The sequence below is a fragment of the Falco peregrinus genome, chromosome 14, assembly GCF_023634155.1.
Source record: "Falco peregrinus isolate bFalPer1 chromosome 14, bFalPer1.pri, whole genome shotgun sequence".
Lineage (NCBI taxonomy): Eukaryota > Metazoa > Chordata > Aves > Falconiformes > Falconidae > Falco > Falco peregrinus.
The window spans coordinates 17,441,444-17,456,765 of NC_073734.1; the positions used below are offsets into that span (position 1 = coordinate 17,441,444).

Below are 15,322 nucleotides of genomic sequence, written 5' to 3' on the forward strand. Positions count from 1 at the left end.
GGCTGATGCATCTTTGTAACAGAGTCCAATAAAGAAAGAGATCTCTGAAAGACTAAAATTCTATTCCTCTTGATCTCATGAAGTTATGAATAACCACAAATTCTCATACCAACAGCCTTTTAAATTATAGCTGGCTTTTTTTTTTTTGTTAAATTCAATCAGGTAGGATTAAAAATGGTAAGAAATTTGATTGTATCGTAGCGTATAAGGAAAAAGATGAGTAAACATACGCTTTTTCCTTTGAAGGATACACACAAGAAGAAAAAATTGAAATTGCACATAGACACTTGATTCCTAAACAGCTTGAACAACATGGCCTGACTCCACAGCAAATACAGATTCCACAAGTAACCACTTTGGACATAATTACCAGGTAAATCTGTTATTCACTGCTTTAAGTTTTAATAACTATTTTTTCTGGTAACTAGTAAATCATTTATAAAGTGATAACCTAAGATCTGTTGGCCTCAATAGCTTCAGAATTTCAACAACTGCTAATTTATGGAATTGCTCTTTCCTGAGCTCTGTCTGGCTCTGCTGTCTAAACTAAATCATCCTTCCTTCTCTAGAGAATTCCTTGCTCCGGCTCTGCGTGTGGCTCACCGTCAGTTCTGCTGACACAATTGGCAAGGCGCTATGAATAAACGGAAACACTTGAAGCTAGTATTGCTGCCGTGTTCAGTGTGCCAAGCTATGGTGGCAGCAGACAACCTTTATTGTAAAAAATGACGTTTCTTTTCTGTCATTTTCATACAAAAAATGGAAATTAGCATTTTGATAGACCACGTTTGTCTACAAACTGGAATTGGGTTAAAAAAATTAAATGGGGTGTGTGTTAAATAGCTTGTGTTAATTAGAGCTACTTTTTTGTTGGATGTGAGAGCAAAGATATTGATCACAACATCTTTTGGACTTGAAACTAGCTCATTTTCAATGGAAAAAGTGTATTGCTGTTCAGTGAATTGAAGTATTTTATGACCAGGAACAGCATTTTGGCATTTAGTGAGTGTTATTGTCTGGTGTTTCTTTTTAATTTGTAAACTAAAAGAAAATACTCTTTTCAGGCAGTTCCTCAACTTTCAGTGAACTCGATTTTGAGTTTTAAAATAGTTCTGCCTTATAATTTTTATGCATCTGTGAAGAGCTCAGTGCTGTTGGAGCATTGTTTAGCATTTCAGTAAGGTTTGACACCAGGTGTTAATCATGTCTTCTTTCCACTTGGTTGTTTGTGTGTCTTTACAATTTTATCAGCAAACCACAATTATTTTGATAAAGCACATGACATTTTTTTTTTTTTCCGGTTTATTCGAGTAGTCCAGGCTCTCACTGCCTTTCAAATATCATTTTATTTGGATGTATTTAAAAACGAAAGTGTGATTATTTAAAAGAAACCTCTCTTAGAAAGAATGTTCACCAGTAAAATAATTGTCTCTATGCTAGATACACTAGGGAGGCAGGAGTCCGTTCTCTGGATCGGAAGCTGGGAGCTATTTGCAGAGCCGTGGCAGTGAAAGTGGCAGAAGGACAGCACAAAGAAACAAAGCCAGATCGTGCTGAAGTGGGTGAAGGAGAAGGTGTGTATCTTTTGCATGTTTTATCACAAAGGAAAATTCTAATATAGTCTCTAGGAAGCTGATTTATCAACTTTTTCTCCCTTTTTATGCATCTTTAAGGGCTGTTTTTAAAAGCTTTGCAAATAGAGTAACATTCTTATTATGCATGCTTCGAGTCATGCTGAATTATGGCTTGGGACATAAGTAATTTCAGCCTACCGGGCTGGTACTTGAGAAGTGCAATGGATCTGTTTCATATCTTAGGTATGCAGTTATGATTTGTGTATGTTTCTATGTCTTCCTAGGCTTTTTTATGCAAATCTTTCACTTCTTTTCCTTTAATGAAAGACTAAGCATGGCTTTAGTTATTGTATTTTAAAAGATTCTTTAACTGTGCTATGCATGCTCTACCAGCTCAGAACTCAATCTAGTAATTTTGTTGTACTCTAAAATAAATGTCTGCTTTAAGAGCTTTAAATTAGAAAGGTTTAGGGGTTCTTTTTATGTGCCTTTTAAGACTGCACTTATTCTAAGCCTCTTGGAGCTTTGGTAACTTGTCAACTTCAGTAAGTCTGTTCTTCTTTCCCATGTATACAGACAATAATGACAATCATTCCCAGTTATCCAGCAGACAGAATGAAACCTAAACATAAAATTCTCAAACAGCAAAAGTGCTCAGGTAACTTCTTCACCAGTAAACGTAGACATCTTGCTAGTCTTGAAATAGAAGGAGGGAAGTAAGATGTCAGGCCCATAACCCAGTTCATGTGCAACTTGCAGCTGGTGACTGCTCCCTTTTTCATCCCCCAATTAATGTTCTCTTTAATAAAAATGAACATCCGTGATGAGTTTGCTGAAACATACCATGCAAAGCATAGGCAACTGTGCTTTTATTCCAGCCAGTTGCTGATGCAGGATCTCGCTGTACGCAGCGGCTTTCTGTTGGAGGCTTCAGAGTGCTCGTTGCAGCACTAGATGCTGCAGGAGCCCTCAGTGCAAGGTAGATGAGAACTGGGAAAGGACAGAATCTGAACCCGAAGTTGAACTTCTAAAATGTGGGTAGTCCTTAGTCTCAGTAAAATCCAGCAAGCAGGGTGTTGGGTGTTTTGTTTGTTTTTTAAAGACTGCAATGAGTCCAGGTGACACTTTCTGACAAGAAACGCTGCCAGTCTGTCAGAGAACAACTGTGCCAGAGGACACCAGAAAGCAACACCTGCAGAATGGCTGCTTGCTTTTGCTCCAGAATACTCACAAACTTAAAATGCTAAACGGACCCCTGTTGGTTTGATATTGTGAAAGACTGCACAACTTGGCCAATGTGGAAAAAACCTTTACGTTTTAACATCTGTATAGAACTAGAATAGTTCTGGACTGGTTTAGAGGACAAGTAAGGAGACTTATTACCTGTTCCTTTAAAATAAAGCCGTGTACAAGCCTGAACAGTGCCCCTCCTCCTTTCAGAGAGTAAATCCTGGGGGAGGAAATAAAACCAGTATTTATACAAACAGTGGTACTAATTAGAAGAGTAAATGAAGAAGAGTTTTACCCATAGCAAAAACTTGCGTAATTTGTCTCTGGAAACCTGTTTATTGATGGTCTTTCAACTTTACCTTGCTTTTTTTCCCTAACTCACTATTTCCCATCTGAAAATTAAATCATCTTTCACCTTGCAGAGTTTTCTAAGATCATAATGCCTGTGGAAGCTGTAATATCAGCAGATTGAATTTGGTCTACAAATCAGTGTTCTCTTAAGTGGATTTTCTTAGAAAATGAACTTTCTTTAAGTTTGGCTTAAGGAAAGTGAACTGTCACAGTAGCAGTGGCTGTGCACGTGGGAATGACTGCGCAGTTTGAGTTGTCCCATCTACATTAAAAGGAAGAGCTTTAAAGATGTATTTATTAATGCTTTCCATTTATATCATGTGTGTCTTGTCTACCTTCTCTCTTCTGTGCTGGATGTATTTTTTCTGAAGTCGAACACTGAGTTTGTCAACGTTTCTGTGATACCTTAACTTGCTCTTGAACCAGAACCCTGAGCCTTTGAGCTGTGGTGGCCAGGCTTATTAGCATCAAGCAGTATCAGAAGCCTTTGCTACTGTCACTTTTTTTGATAGTAGTTTTGACAAGTCATATTTTTAAAATATTTCTCTGCGCTGAAGGGTAGTGTATCTAAAATGTGCTTTAAAGGTCTAATGTGATTGCTGAATAAAGTGTGTCGTTCTGCTCTTCAGGCCTTCTGATAAAAGAAATAAAAAGTAGGTTCAGAGCACAACTACCGATACTATAAGAAGAAAACGTTTTGCCATTAAAGCAAAGAACAAAAAGGAACTGTATTAGACATCGCAATCCAGTGAGGGAGGTATTTACATTGTTAAAATTAGCACTGGACTTGCAACTTAGATATTTACACTGTTAAAATTATACACTGTTAAAATTAGTGCTGGACTTGCATTTTACCAAAGCTAAGTGAAAACAGCAAGCTAAGTGCTTTAAAAGAGGGCAAAATGCTAGCATTTTAGCTTGACACACAATTTGGAGCAAGTCCAGAAGAAATGAGCTATGAAGAGTTGCCTTTGTACTTCTGGAATTGAAACTGTGCATAAGAAAAAGCTGTATTAATAGGAGTCCAAGGCACAGGTGGTTCTATAGTTAAACTTCAGTAGTATGAAGGCATGTGTAGAATTGTGCAGTCTGCAAAGTGTGTTTTATTTTGTACTAATAATGTGCTTATACCCTGCTGTATTTTTAGCAGAGTATTGTCACTTGTTGGGAATGTATGAGAGCAGCACCCTTTTAAAAAATATTTTGTTTAGTTTTCATTCAGTCTGTTGGAAACAACCAAGTATTTAAAACAAAACACAGAAATATCCCCAGACTCTTGGAAGTTGACGCAAATAACGGGATGTAGCCTATATTTATATCTTTGGAAATATTTTTTTTTTCTGTTGATTACTGGACATTTGTGCAGTTGTGAGTAGTGATGATTAATTTTTATTTCATATAATGAATGACTCTGGAAGAATAGTTAATCAAGTTGTCTCTTAATAGTTTCATTTAGAATTATTTCTTGATTATTTTTTTTCCTTTATCTGTATAAGAAGACCTATAATTCATTTTTGCTTTACACATTTGTCAGTTACTAGAGTGGGATTGAGACTACATTTAGTACATTCATATGTCATGACTTGTGAATAAGAGAGAGCAAGTTACAAGCTTGCTTTGCAGATTCTGACTTGCTAAAGCACAATTTGTATGATTTGTAGCGTATCAGAATAGTGACATGGTGCGTATTGTGTTTATTCAGCTGAGTGCCTTCTGGCTTGTGGGTTTGTAATAAAAGTTGAAAGCCATTAGGTGGTAGAACCACAAAATTTCCATCATTATGTTGAGTAAATCAGATTTTTAACTCAGAGGAGCATCTGTTTTCAAGGCTTTGTAAGCATCAGACTTTTTTGCACTGTTTGACAGTAGGCTCTAAAAATTGAGGATACCTGCCACAGCACAACCGATGCTAGGAGATATGCTGTCAAGCCGTGTTTAGCACTTTCCAAAAATGCATGACTGAAATACAGTGGCAGCTTTGTATTGCCTTGCTCGCTGCTTTGACTCCAGAGCTTTATGATGAAGTTGGCAAGTGGAGGAGTGTTTTAGTTTGCGTCAGTCATTGAATTTGTAGAGTGAACTTCAGCAAAAACAAATGGAGTAATTTTTCAGACCTCTCCAGGGAGTCATCCTCCTGTACAGTAACACTATCTGATATTTTACTGAAACAATATCTAAGATTTATGAGACATTAATCTAGTCTTTGACACTAGAAGAAATTCTAGGAGTCACAAAAATATGTGAAAATCTCCTTCTATTTTAGTGCAACTGCCTTGAGAATACAATGCAGCAACTGTGCACATCCTATCATGATACAGCAGTTGAAACCCAGAGTGAAAAATGATTTGTCTAATTCAGACTTGAAAGGAGGTTTAGGACAGGTACTATGTAATAACTAAAAGTGATTAAATGAGGATTCTATCCATGTTGAAGCCAAGGCTTTGGAAGTATTTAAATATTCCCATAACCCAGTAATACAGTACAGTTTGTTCTACTCCTTGTGGATGGAAACGACCCTTGGGTTTGAGTTTAAATGCAAGTTTGACTGAAATGGTCAACGTGAACTGAAACATGTAGACCCTATTCTCCCTCCCCCAACCTGGGCTTAATGCATTTTATTCACAAAACTTTTATTATGCATGACTGGGGGGGGTGGGGTGGAGTGCTTATTTTTAGTATGTATAAGGGCTTTAATAGCTAGGCCAACGTCACTACTCATGCAAAAAGTGACCTGTTCTATGTTATAGCTAAAACTCAGCACTTCCAGCAGCACGGGATCTCCCATAGCACTGGGAAATGAGCTGATGAAATCTGATCAGAATAAATCCCACGGTGGTATGACTGTAGGCACTCAAGTTTGAGCTCAGCTGTGCCAGCATTAGTACACTTATCAGCTCTGCAGACAGTAATATGCGGTTCTTTCTAAAAATTGTTTGGAATGTCTTTGCTCTTTTAGGCCAAAGAGACATAAATGTTATGAAGAGTTGGGTTTATATGCAAACTTATTTTTTATCATGTTAATTTATCTAAATATTCTTGCATGAAAACCTGAAATTGAAGTTCTTCAAATACACATTGTTATTCTAGATCAGAAGTGTTGGAATGGAATTATTTTGTGAGAAGAGAAATTTTCTGATCCTGGGGGGGAAAAATAGGCATAGCATTAAATTTAAGTATACAAGTGTTTAGTAGAATTGAGGTCCCAGGAAGTTTTTTCTTTTGGAAAGGAACTCTTCTGAAAGTAACACTTCCCAAGTACCTAGTGCATAAAATTTAAGTTGAACGATGGAAAGTTGCTTTTAAGAGGTAGTTTCATGTTATGCCTGGCTTTGAATGCGGACTCTTGTCCACAAGGGCAATCCCATCCTTTCCTACCTCAATGTAGTTTTGCAGAGTGAGTTTGCTAGTTTGGAGGGGTTAAAAGAATTCTAGGTTGGTCTGTTGTGTGCTGAAGCATCTGCTAGTAAATCAGGTGAGAAAAGAGAACACGTTATGTTCCCTTTAATTGCCTGCACACTTGAAGCCTCTTCTTCCACGCTTATGCTCTTTCATATACCTCTTCATAGCAATTTGGCAAAAGAGGATATGTTATGTTAAAAGCTGTGTAAAAAATTGAGGTTTCTATTATATTCTTCTATCTTGGCCAGTAAGTATGGCTAGAAATCTCGTAAGACTTATGTATTACTAGTGTTTAAGTTTGGTTTGTGAGGAGCTGAGAAATTGCTACGTGTTGAGAAAGTTTTAGGCTTTTTTATTCACTCATTTCCATAATACCTCTAGAAGAAAGTAGCAGTCTTAAATTCTTGAATCTTCGTCTTTCTGCTATGGAATTCCTTTTTAGATTAAATCCGGAATTATATGTAGCATTTCATTATCAGTATGTTTTCTTAGGAGTCCATTTTCTTACAAATCCAGTATTTACATGCTTTTTTTTGTATTTACAAGATTTTGTTTTGGGAATTTGCTAAGGCAGATTCTTGAGGAACATTGTCGTGATCTTTGCTGAGTAGCTGCAGATTCTGCTCTGAAAAATTTGCAAACATAATCTTTTTTTTGTTGGTTCATCCTTTTTTGAATTTTGTTTTTGTTTTTATGGAGGGGTGTTTGGGGCGGGGGGGGGGTGTTGCTTGATTTTTTTTGTTATTGTTTTCCAATTTTTAAATGTCAAAACAACTCATTACCATGCTGCTTTTGTTTAAGCAGTAGTGTAATAATAAATTGCAGGTGGTTCCTCCAGTGCAGTGTGGAGCTCTGTTAAGGGCACTTTGACTTCGTAGCTTATTTCTGCAACTGAACTCAAAATGTAAGATGATCCAGCTGTTGTTCTAACAAAAAGTTCTGTTTCTGGTAACGTGAATGTGTCATTTAACTTGTACTGTGGTTTATGGCTGTTCTGAAATAGGTAGGAAACACGTATTTGTCATTATTAATGGAAATCTTAATTACTTGCGTCTTTATAGATTCTCCGTGGTCAGCACTTCTTATAAAGGTGACGAAAGAAGATGGCTTTTTCCTTCAAAGAAAAAGTTCATGTTTGTAATTATATTTTGGAACATCACTGTATGCTTTTATAGAAAAATAGATAATGTCGGGATTTAGGTTAATATTTTTAGAAAAAGCCTGGAGTTTGTTGTTGTTACAGATTATAAAATGGGGGCGACTCATTAGGTTATATAAACTCAAAGAAAGAGTTTCTGGTTCTTTTAATAGGGCAGGTGGCCTCAAAAATTACCTACTGATTTGTTTACGAGAGTCTGTCTCCTTCAGCTGTGTATGTAGAGCTAGATGAAATAAGAGCAAGCAGAAATGGAGAATTGTGTGTGTTAGGTAGTACAATCTTGGTACAGAACAAACCCGGTTATTTTTAAACTCAGTTTTGTTTTAAAATAAGAATTGTCATATCAAATTACACAAGTTTTGAAGATCCATTGCATTGAAATTGCAGTCTGAGTTGCAAGAATAGCATGCAGGGTGACATTTTCTAGACTTGCTAGTATTTGAATTTATTATGTACAGAAATAGTAGCTCAACAAAAATATAGAGACATGCTGGAACAACAGGAGGGCCATCCGACTAAGGCAGTGTTTACAGTAAAGGAATGGGGTTTATGCATGGAGCAATGAGTTGTACAATGGACAGATTAGTGGTTGTTGGATAGTAACTATTAGATTTGAGTCCTGAATGAAAGCTGAGTTGATGTTATTATGGTAATCGTGATGTAGAATGTTTTCCTTGATACTGTATGAAGGCATTAGTGAGAATTGCAGTGCAACAAAATGAACTGTAAAAAGGCTTTTGTATATCAGGATTAACAAAAGGATAGTTTGTGTGTTGTGAAAGGAGACGTTCTCTTTGCATCCATTCTGAGAATTTTGCAGCACAGAACACCTCTGTTAGATTAGATCAGTGATTTGTGTTTTTTCTATAACTGTTTAAATTCCTGGAGCTTCATTTATTGTGTATGCATCAATAGGCAAAGGAAGACAGGGGTTTTTTTCCTCAAAAATAAAGAAGAATTCAAAGAAAGGAAGCAACAGCAGGTAATTTCCCAAAAAGCGGTGCATAAGTCTTGAAGCTCAGGATACATTCCTGGGTAATGTAGACTATTGCTTTAAATGTATCTTAGGCTTGTGTTTTTGGGGTGAGAAGAAATACCTTCACTACATGTATGTGTGCAATGGTTTTCTTAATGGCAGCCTCAGGGCAGGGAGGCACTGCCATAAAACTGCCATGGAACCTTAGAAACATCTGGATTGTTCAAGTATTTTTCATTTCTCTGATATATGTTTCACTAAAATGTTGCTTAGGGCATTTGACAAAATGGTAATGAGCCTTATGCATCTGGATCAAATTCTGTGGGGAAATGATTCCCTGCTTACATTTTCCTTCTGCATACAGTTGCTTAAGTAGATGTGCAGTGTAGGCCTAATACAAATGATGTTTCAGTTCTTGAGCTTATTCGTGCAAACAACCGGCTGTGTAGTCTGGTTTAAAACAATTTTGAGGCTTTGATATTTATATGATCCCTATTACAGTTCACTTTTGTATAGGAAACACATTTGTAGAGGAAACAGAAGTTTTAAGGAAATTCTGCAAAGGAAACAATTGTATAAGTAAGAAATACAATCATACTACAAATGGAGGAAGGAAGGAGCACACTTTTGAATCCATAACTTATTGCTTTAATTATGTCATCCCTTCTTGATGATACTTAAGTATATTGCATTCAAATGTGTCAGGCTAACTGGGTTTTGTGGCCCTTCCTGAAGGGTATGTTACACCTGTAGGTATTTCTGAAAATGCCTAATAATTTGATCTTTGAGGATTATTTTTTTTTAGTTGTTATCGATCAAGGCACCTTAGAAATACCTCACCCAACAAAGAAAAGAGCAGAGCCCTGTGTGTGAGTGCAGTATTTCAAAACAAAAACCATAGATGAAGATGTTACGCTGAAATTGCAGATAAATATGTTACACCAAAATTGTCTGAGGTTCTCCCCCCGCGCAAAGACTGTGGACGCTGTGTTCTGAACTGGCTGTTGAACAAGCAAGGGACGTCAATTCTGTGAATTAAGCTACCCTATCTAGTGAAAGATGTCCCTGCCTGCGGTGGGGGGTTTGGACTAGATAATCTTCAGAGGTCCCTTCCAACCCAAACCGTTCTGTGCTGGAGTAAAGCCACAGTAGTCATGAAGCGAAACTCCAAGTAGGACAGGTAAGGTCGGAGTATGTGCTGCGCAGGCTGCGTCCGGGTGGGCTGTGCTGCGCTGGGGTGGTGGTTCCACCTGACAGCCTGGAAGGAGGCAGCACGCCAGGGCTCCCCCACTGGAGCTGGTTTCTCTGCGATCTCTGTGTAGCAGCTTCTGTGCCTGGTCAGCTGGCGCTGAGCACCAGGGTGTGGAGAGAGGCAGTTACAGGCAGTAAGTGTTGGATACTGTGGAGTGAGATGTTACTGAAAGTAACGCAGGCTGGCGGTAAGTCACACAGGCATGTGGCAAAGCGATGTGTAAATCTGGCCATTTGACAGAACTTACTAGTGTCAGAAGTTACGCGTTTAAATCCTTGCAGACAGAGACCACAGAGAGCACGGTTGTAAATGTGCATAAAAAGAACAGCAGGATTGCCACATTCGGCTCCAGAGTCTGTATTATGCTACATTAAATGTGATCATCTCCTACAAATACTATTTTTATGCACAAATCTGATGAAAAGTGCAAAGGCCTAAATGCACTTAACGTGTTTTGCTATTTGACCTAGTTTCAAATGCATTTAAACAAGAGAGTTGCATCTCTGTCAGTGCTCTAGATTTAATGTTATCTTTGCTGAACAGTTGGAACGTGTTTAGGCTTAATAATTGAATTTGATGCCATCTTTAATTTGGCAAGATTTTTATGAAAGATGGTTTAAGCCCACTTTCATGAACAGAATTTCTGAGTTGTTTATTTTTCTCGTCACAAGTTTTTTTTAATTCCTGTGTGAAGAAAGACTGCTACAAATCCTAAATTAGTTTTTCTTCTCTTAGATTGCAAAGAGCATGTCACGGAAGACGCAAAACCAGAATCCATCAGTGACACAGCTGACCTGGCTCTGCCACCTGAAATGCCGATTTTAATTGATTTCCATGCTTTAAAAGATATCCTGGGGCCACCCATGTATGATACGGAGGTAACATCCTCATTTGTTTCTGCTTGACTCCTGTTTCTGTCTGGTTTGACTAGCTGCCTCTTTTATTGCTATTGATTGAGTTTATACACTATTAGCTTTTTTAAAAATGTTTTAGTAATGGAACTGTTTCTTTGTGTTCCACCAAGTGGGGTTTTTTTCACCTAAAAAAGGTTTTGTTTTGTTTTAATTCAGGGTACATAAATAACATAATGGCATGACTTTCTCTTAGCAGAGATGCCTGCAGCAGTGCTTAAGAATGTGGTGGTGGTTTTTTCCGTTTATAACAACTTTGCTTTTGTTTGGGGGATGTTTGGTGGTCTTGGGAAAGAAGCCAAAAGTAGAACCCAGGAATCCTGTCTCTGAGGAGCTCTTTAAGGACTGTCCCGCATACCTCCTTAAAGCCGGTCAGCGTTTTTGGGGTATTAAAACCACTTCAGTTTGCACCAGAAGTTCTCAGACATTCTTTAGATTAATGTGACGCGTAGCTATTAAAAATGTTTTATGATCACTCGGGTACCTCCAGCTTCCTGGTACCAGCTCTGTTCCTCAGCAGGCATATTCCAGAATTCTGTCTTGCCCCCATCTGTATTTTGCTACATCCTGTGAAAATGCCATCAATTGAAGTAGTTTGTTAGTTTGGGATTCTCTTTTCAGCATGTACACTGCAGTTACTCTCTGCTTTACTTCAGGTGAACCGATTGAGCATAAGTAGTATATATTGCACTGTGACAGGAAGCCAGTTGTTGATGGAATGCTAAATTCTTCTGTCTTTATCCATCCTGGAGAAGAGATCAGTAAACCAGTAAGTTATGGAGAAAATAGAAATCAAGGGACAACTACCAGATGAGGCAGAATTCAAACTTTTAAGAACTTTCTTGTGGCAATACTTCTCTCCTAGATGAGAGAACAAGACTCCGGTGGGATTTTGAGGATGAAATATGCAGGGGAAGCAGGAGAAAATGAGCGATTGTTAAGAAATTAGTCAGTTTTTAGACCTGAACAGAGTTTTTTGCTTATGAAGATTGTATCATGGAAGAGATTCTTAATAAAGAGACAGAAATGAGAAAACAAACTGAAAGGTGACAGCACTGTTGACTGTGTTAGAGGATTATGGTGGTCCAGTGGAAGCCAGGGGGAATGGGAAGCAAGGAAGACCTGGTGGCTCACTTGGCTGAGTTTTTTCACATTGGTCATTTGTGTTCTGACTTATTTCTTTTTACTTTTGGAAATTAGAAGAGATTGCTCTTTAGGCAAATTGCTTTATTGTAAGCAACTTGCCTTCTTTATTTTCAACCCTCAGAAGCCACTATACCCAATAATAAAATCACACGAGACAGTTCAAGGCCATTTTAAGTAAGAAGGTAGTGTGGATGCACTTCAGCGTGATTTGGAATGACTGTAGCCATCAGATCATTTGTAATACTCCTATGGAAATTTTTCCCCGTCTGTCCTATCTTTTTCTCACTACGTGACTTTTAGAAACAATTACTGGAAAATAGCATGTGGGTTTTTTTCAGAATTTTCATTTCGAAGTATGTTATATACTTGAGACATCTGGTCTTTGGAGCTAGACTGCTGCAGGATCCTTTGGCTTTTTAGTGCTTGAACTGCAGATGCACATAAAGCCATTGTGGTAAATTGAACTTAATAATCAAGCCAGTACTCTGATTTCTACAGTCTTTATTAGTTTCATAAAGGTGCTAAAAAATAAACTGAATTTTTTTTAATTTGTACAAAAGTTCTGGTCACTTGCAATGTACTGCTAGTTCCCAGTCACGAGTAGATTTTATTCAAGTAAATATGAATTTTGGTCATACTTCTTAGAAATTAGATTGTAGGCCAAGAAATATGCTAATATGTAACTATCCTTAGATGTTCTGCCTAGTTTTGAACTTTTTCTGGAGTTGATTATTCGTTCAGGTTTGGTAGCGTGGCTGTGTTGGCAAATAATTTCTGCTATTTTGTCCTTTTTTGACAGGAGTAAGTAGTGCAAGTAAAATTTTTAAAGTGTGGTTCTCAGTTCCAAATATACGAATAACATGAGTGGTGGGTTGGGGGTGGTTTGGCATGAACAGTTGCCATGAATATGCATATAAGTATTTCCTGGGTCTGCTGGCCTGTATAAGCTGAAATAAGACTGACTGAAGCTTTTGACCTGTGTCTCAAAGGTTTTTTAAATGTTCCCATATTTAGCAGGCAAATTAAGTAGTGCATAAATAGAACTAGTGATGAATCCCCACAGCATCAATTCCTGGAGCAGCTCAGGATTTATTTTCATGTACTATTTGCTGTATTTATTAACGAGTCAATATTTTTCAGTACACACTTTATGATTTTTTCCATGTCAGTTGCTCAGATAGTCGCGTAACTCCTGCTTTAATGAATTTTCCCAAGTAACCTATTATTCCTTTAAATTTTCTCAAGTGCACCCAAGATTCTTTCAAATGAAGATTGCGGCTCCTGCCTCAATGCCAGTCATCTCAGATTGGCTGCTGGTGTTTTTTCCTGGTTTTCTAGTGTTTTGTAGTCTTCAGTGTGTGTCTCTTCCTTTCTGTATCTGGCCTTTAAAGCTTCACCTCTGACCTGCATTTGCTGTTTATGATTAGCTGAAATAAAGATACAGGGGAGGCAGCCACCAGATCAGTACTTGGATGAGACTGAGCAAACAGACCTGAAAACATGACGTGACTTAATTGATCTGTTGTCCTTCAGGGAATGCCTAAAAATAAGTGATTCAGCTTTCAGCTTTTCAGTGTGTTGCCTGTATATTTTCTGCAGAGGTCTCCCAGCAGAAAGGCATGGCAGAATATTCAGCCCATACTTGCGGGATTAATTCATTTATTGCAAAGAAAAATAATCTTATGTATCACCCTACAGAACAAATGTTGGAATAAATCACATAGCAATGCTTTGGAAGAATAATCTTGACATTAGTTTAAAGTGTAAAACATTATTGGCACCACAGGAAGGCCCGTCAGAATTAGTCTGTGTCCTCATAATGTAAGTGGAGTTGAAGTGACAGAAGCTGCAGGTCAGTGAAATTACCTGTTGTAGGAAATGAAAATGCAGATGCCATAAAAGAATAGCTCTATTCCACGGGACACACAATTCTAAGGAACAAATGAGGGTATCTTCTAGAAGCAAAACCTGTACAAAGCACAGGTTTAGATAGGCATTTTTATCTAAGAAGTATCAGTCTTGTGGTGATGTTTCTGGGAAATCCTCTTCCCTTAAAGGAAGCTGCTGTTACATAGTTTGCCTGCAGTGGTTTGCTAGGGAATGCATCGGGTGGGTAGACGAGAAAAAAGGTTTGTACAGTCAGGTGGGCAGAACCTGTGGAAGGACAACAAAGCTGCTAGAGGCCAGCAAGTAACTTAGGACTGGTTCTCATTTCCCATTATGAATCAGTGACTTAATAGCTTTTTGTCAGTTAACGCTGCCTTCCAAAGTAGCTCCAAAACTGCAGACTTGCGGATGATGTCTCTTCTTATTTATCTTAGTAAGCTTGAATATTTTAAAATAGATGACTGAAGTAAATTTTAAGACTTTAGTTTGCAGTGCCCAGGCAGCTAAAATGTTTCTGACAATATTTCATCTACTCTGATTACAGCTGAATTGTAGCTGAGTTGGTCTCACCTAGAGAAATTGTCAAAGGACTGTTCATGTAGGTCAGTGACCTATTTTGCCATCATCTGACAGACATGACCAGTCATCAGCTGATCATAATAGTCATTTTTATTTGAAGTTGTTTAAAAAGTATAAGTAAGGATTTTTTCCCATTTCAATTCCTCTGACTTTTTGTGAGAAGAAATTACTCAGAGGTGCCAGGAGCGATTGAGTCTTGTGGGGCTCACTGTAACACTTCATAGGTACGTTTAATGTAACATAACATGCTTTCCTCTAAGTATTGTATGGTTGTGTGGGGTGTTGTGTGTATTTTTAGGGATTTTTTTTTCAGAGGTCTTTTCTGAAGACAGTTATCAAAGCTGCCAGGCATTTGGTGTACGTATGCCTGTCAACACGGACCAGTTGGCATTCAGGTGAGGAGGCTGCAGCAGAGGTCGCACAGTCTCTAGCGGTACAGCAGAAGTTGCTGCCTCTTAGTCTGCCAGTTAGTGGGAAGAATGATGGTTGAAAGGTGATTAACACTTACTGCACGCCTGGTTTCTCTTACCAGATCTCAGCTTCCTTGCGAAAGGAGGAGGTCCCTACCTAGTCCGAGGATAGAGGAATGTGTTTATACTGAGATAAATGACGAATCTTTAGAACCATTTATTTTTTGACCTTTAGTCATGTTTGCTTTTTTCTGCCCCTGTGCTCTCGAACAGTGGAATTAGTCTGTAAACTGTTTTGAATTGATACAGTTAGAGCCAATGCTAACATCCAGTCCAAAAAAAAAGGAAAAGAAAACAAAAAACCCTGAACCAACAAACCTGGTGATGGCTGCTTTGGGATGGGAGAGGGTATGGGTGGTTACTTTTGTTTGTTACAGCTGAAACGTTT

The 15,322-nt window shown here is 38.0% G+C and overlaps 1 protein-coding gene across 1 annotated transcript in view; it reads left to right on the forward strand.

Annotated features, from left to right (window-relative positions):
• The window catches only part of LONP2 (lon peptidase 2, peroxisomal), a 43,235-nt gene that overhangs the window by 21,250 nt on the left and 6,663 nt on the right, over positions 1–15,322 (forward strand). The window contains exons 10-12 of the mRNA XM_005233841.4: positions 247–373; positions 1,441–1,574; positions 10,677–10,819. Coding sequence (XP_005233898.1) covers positions 247–373; positions 1,441–1,574; positions 10,677–10,819 — 404 coding nt within the window. The remainder of the gene's footprint in view (positions 1–246; positions 374–1,440; positions 1,575–10,676; positions 10,820–15,322) is intronic.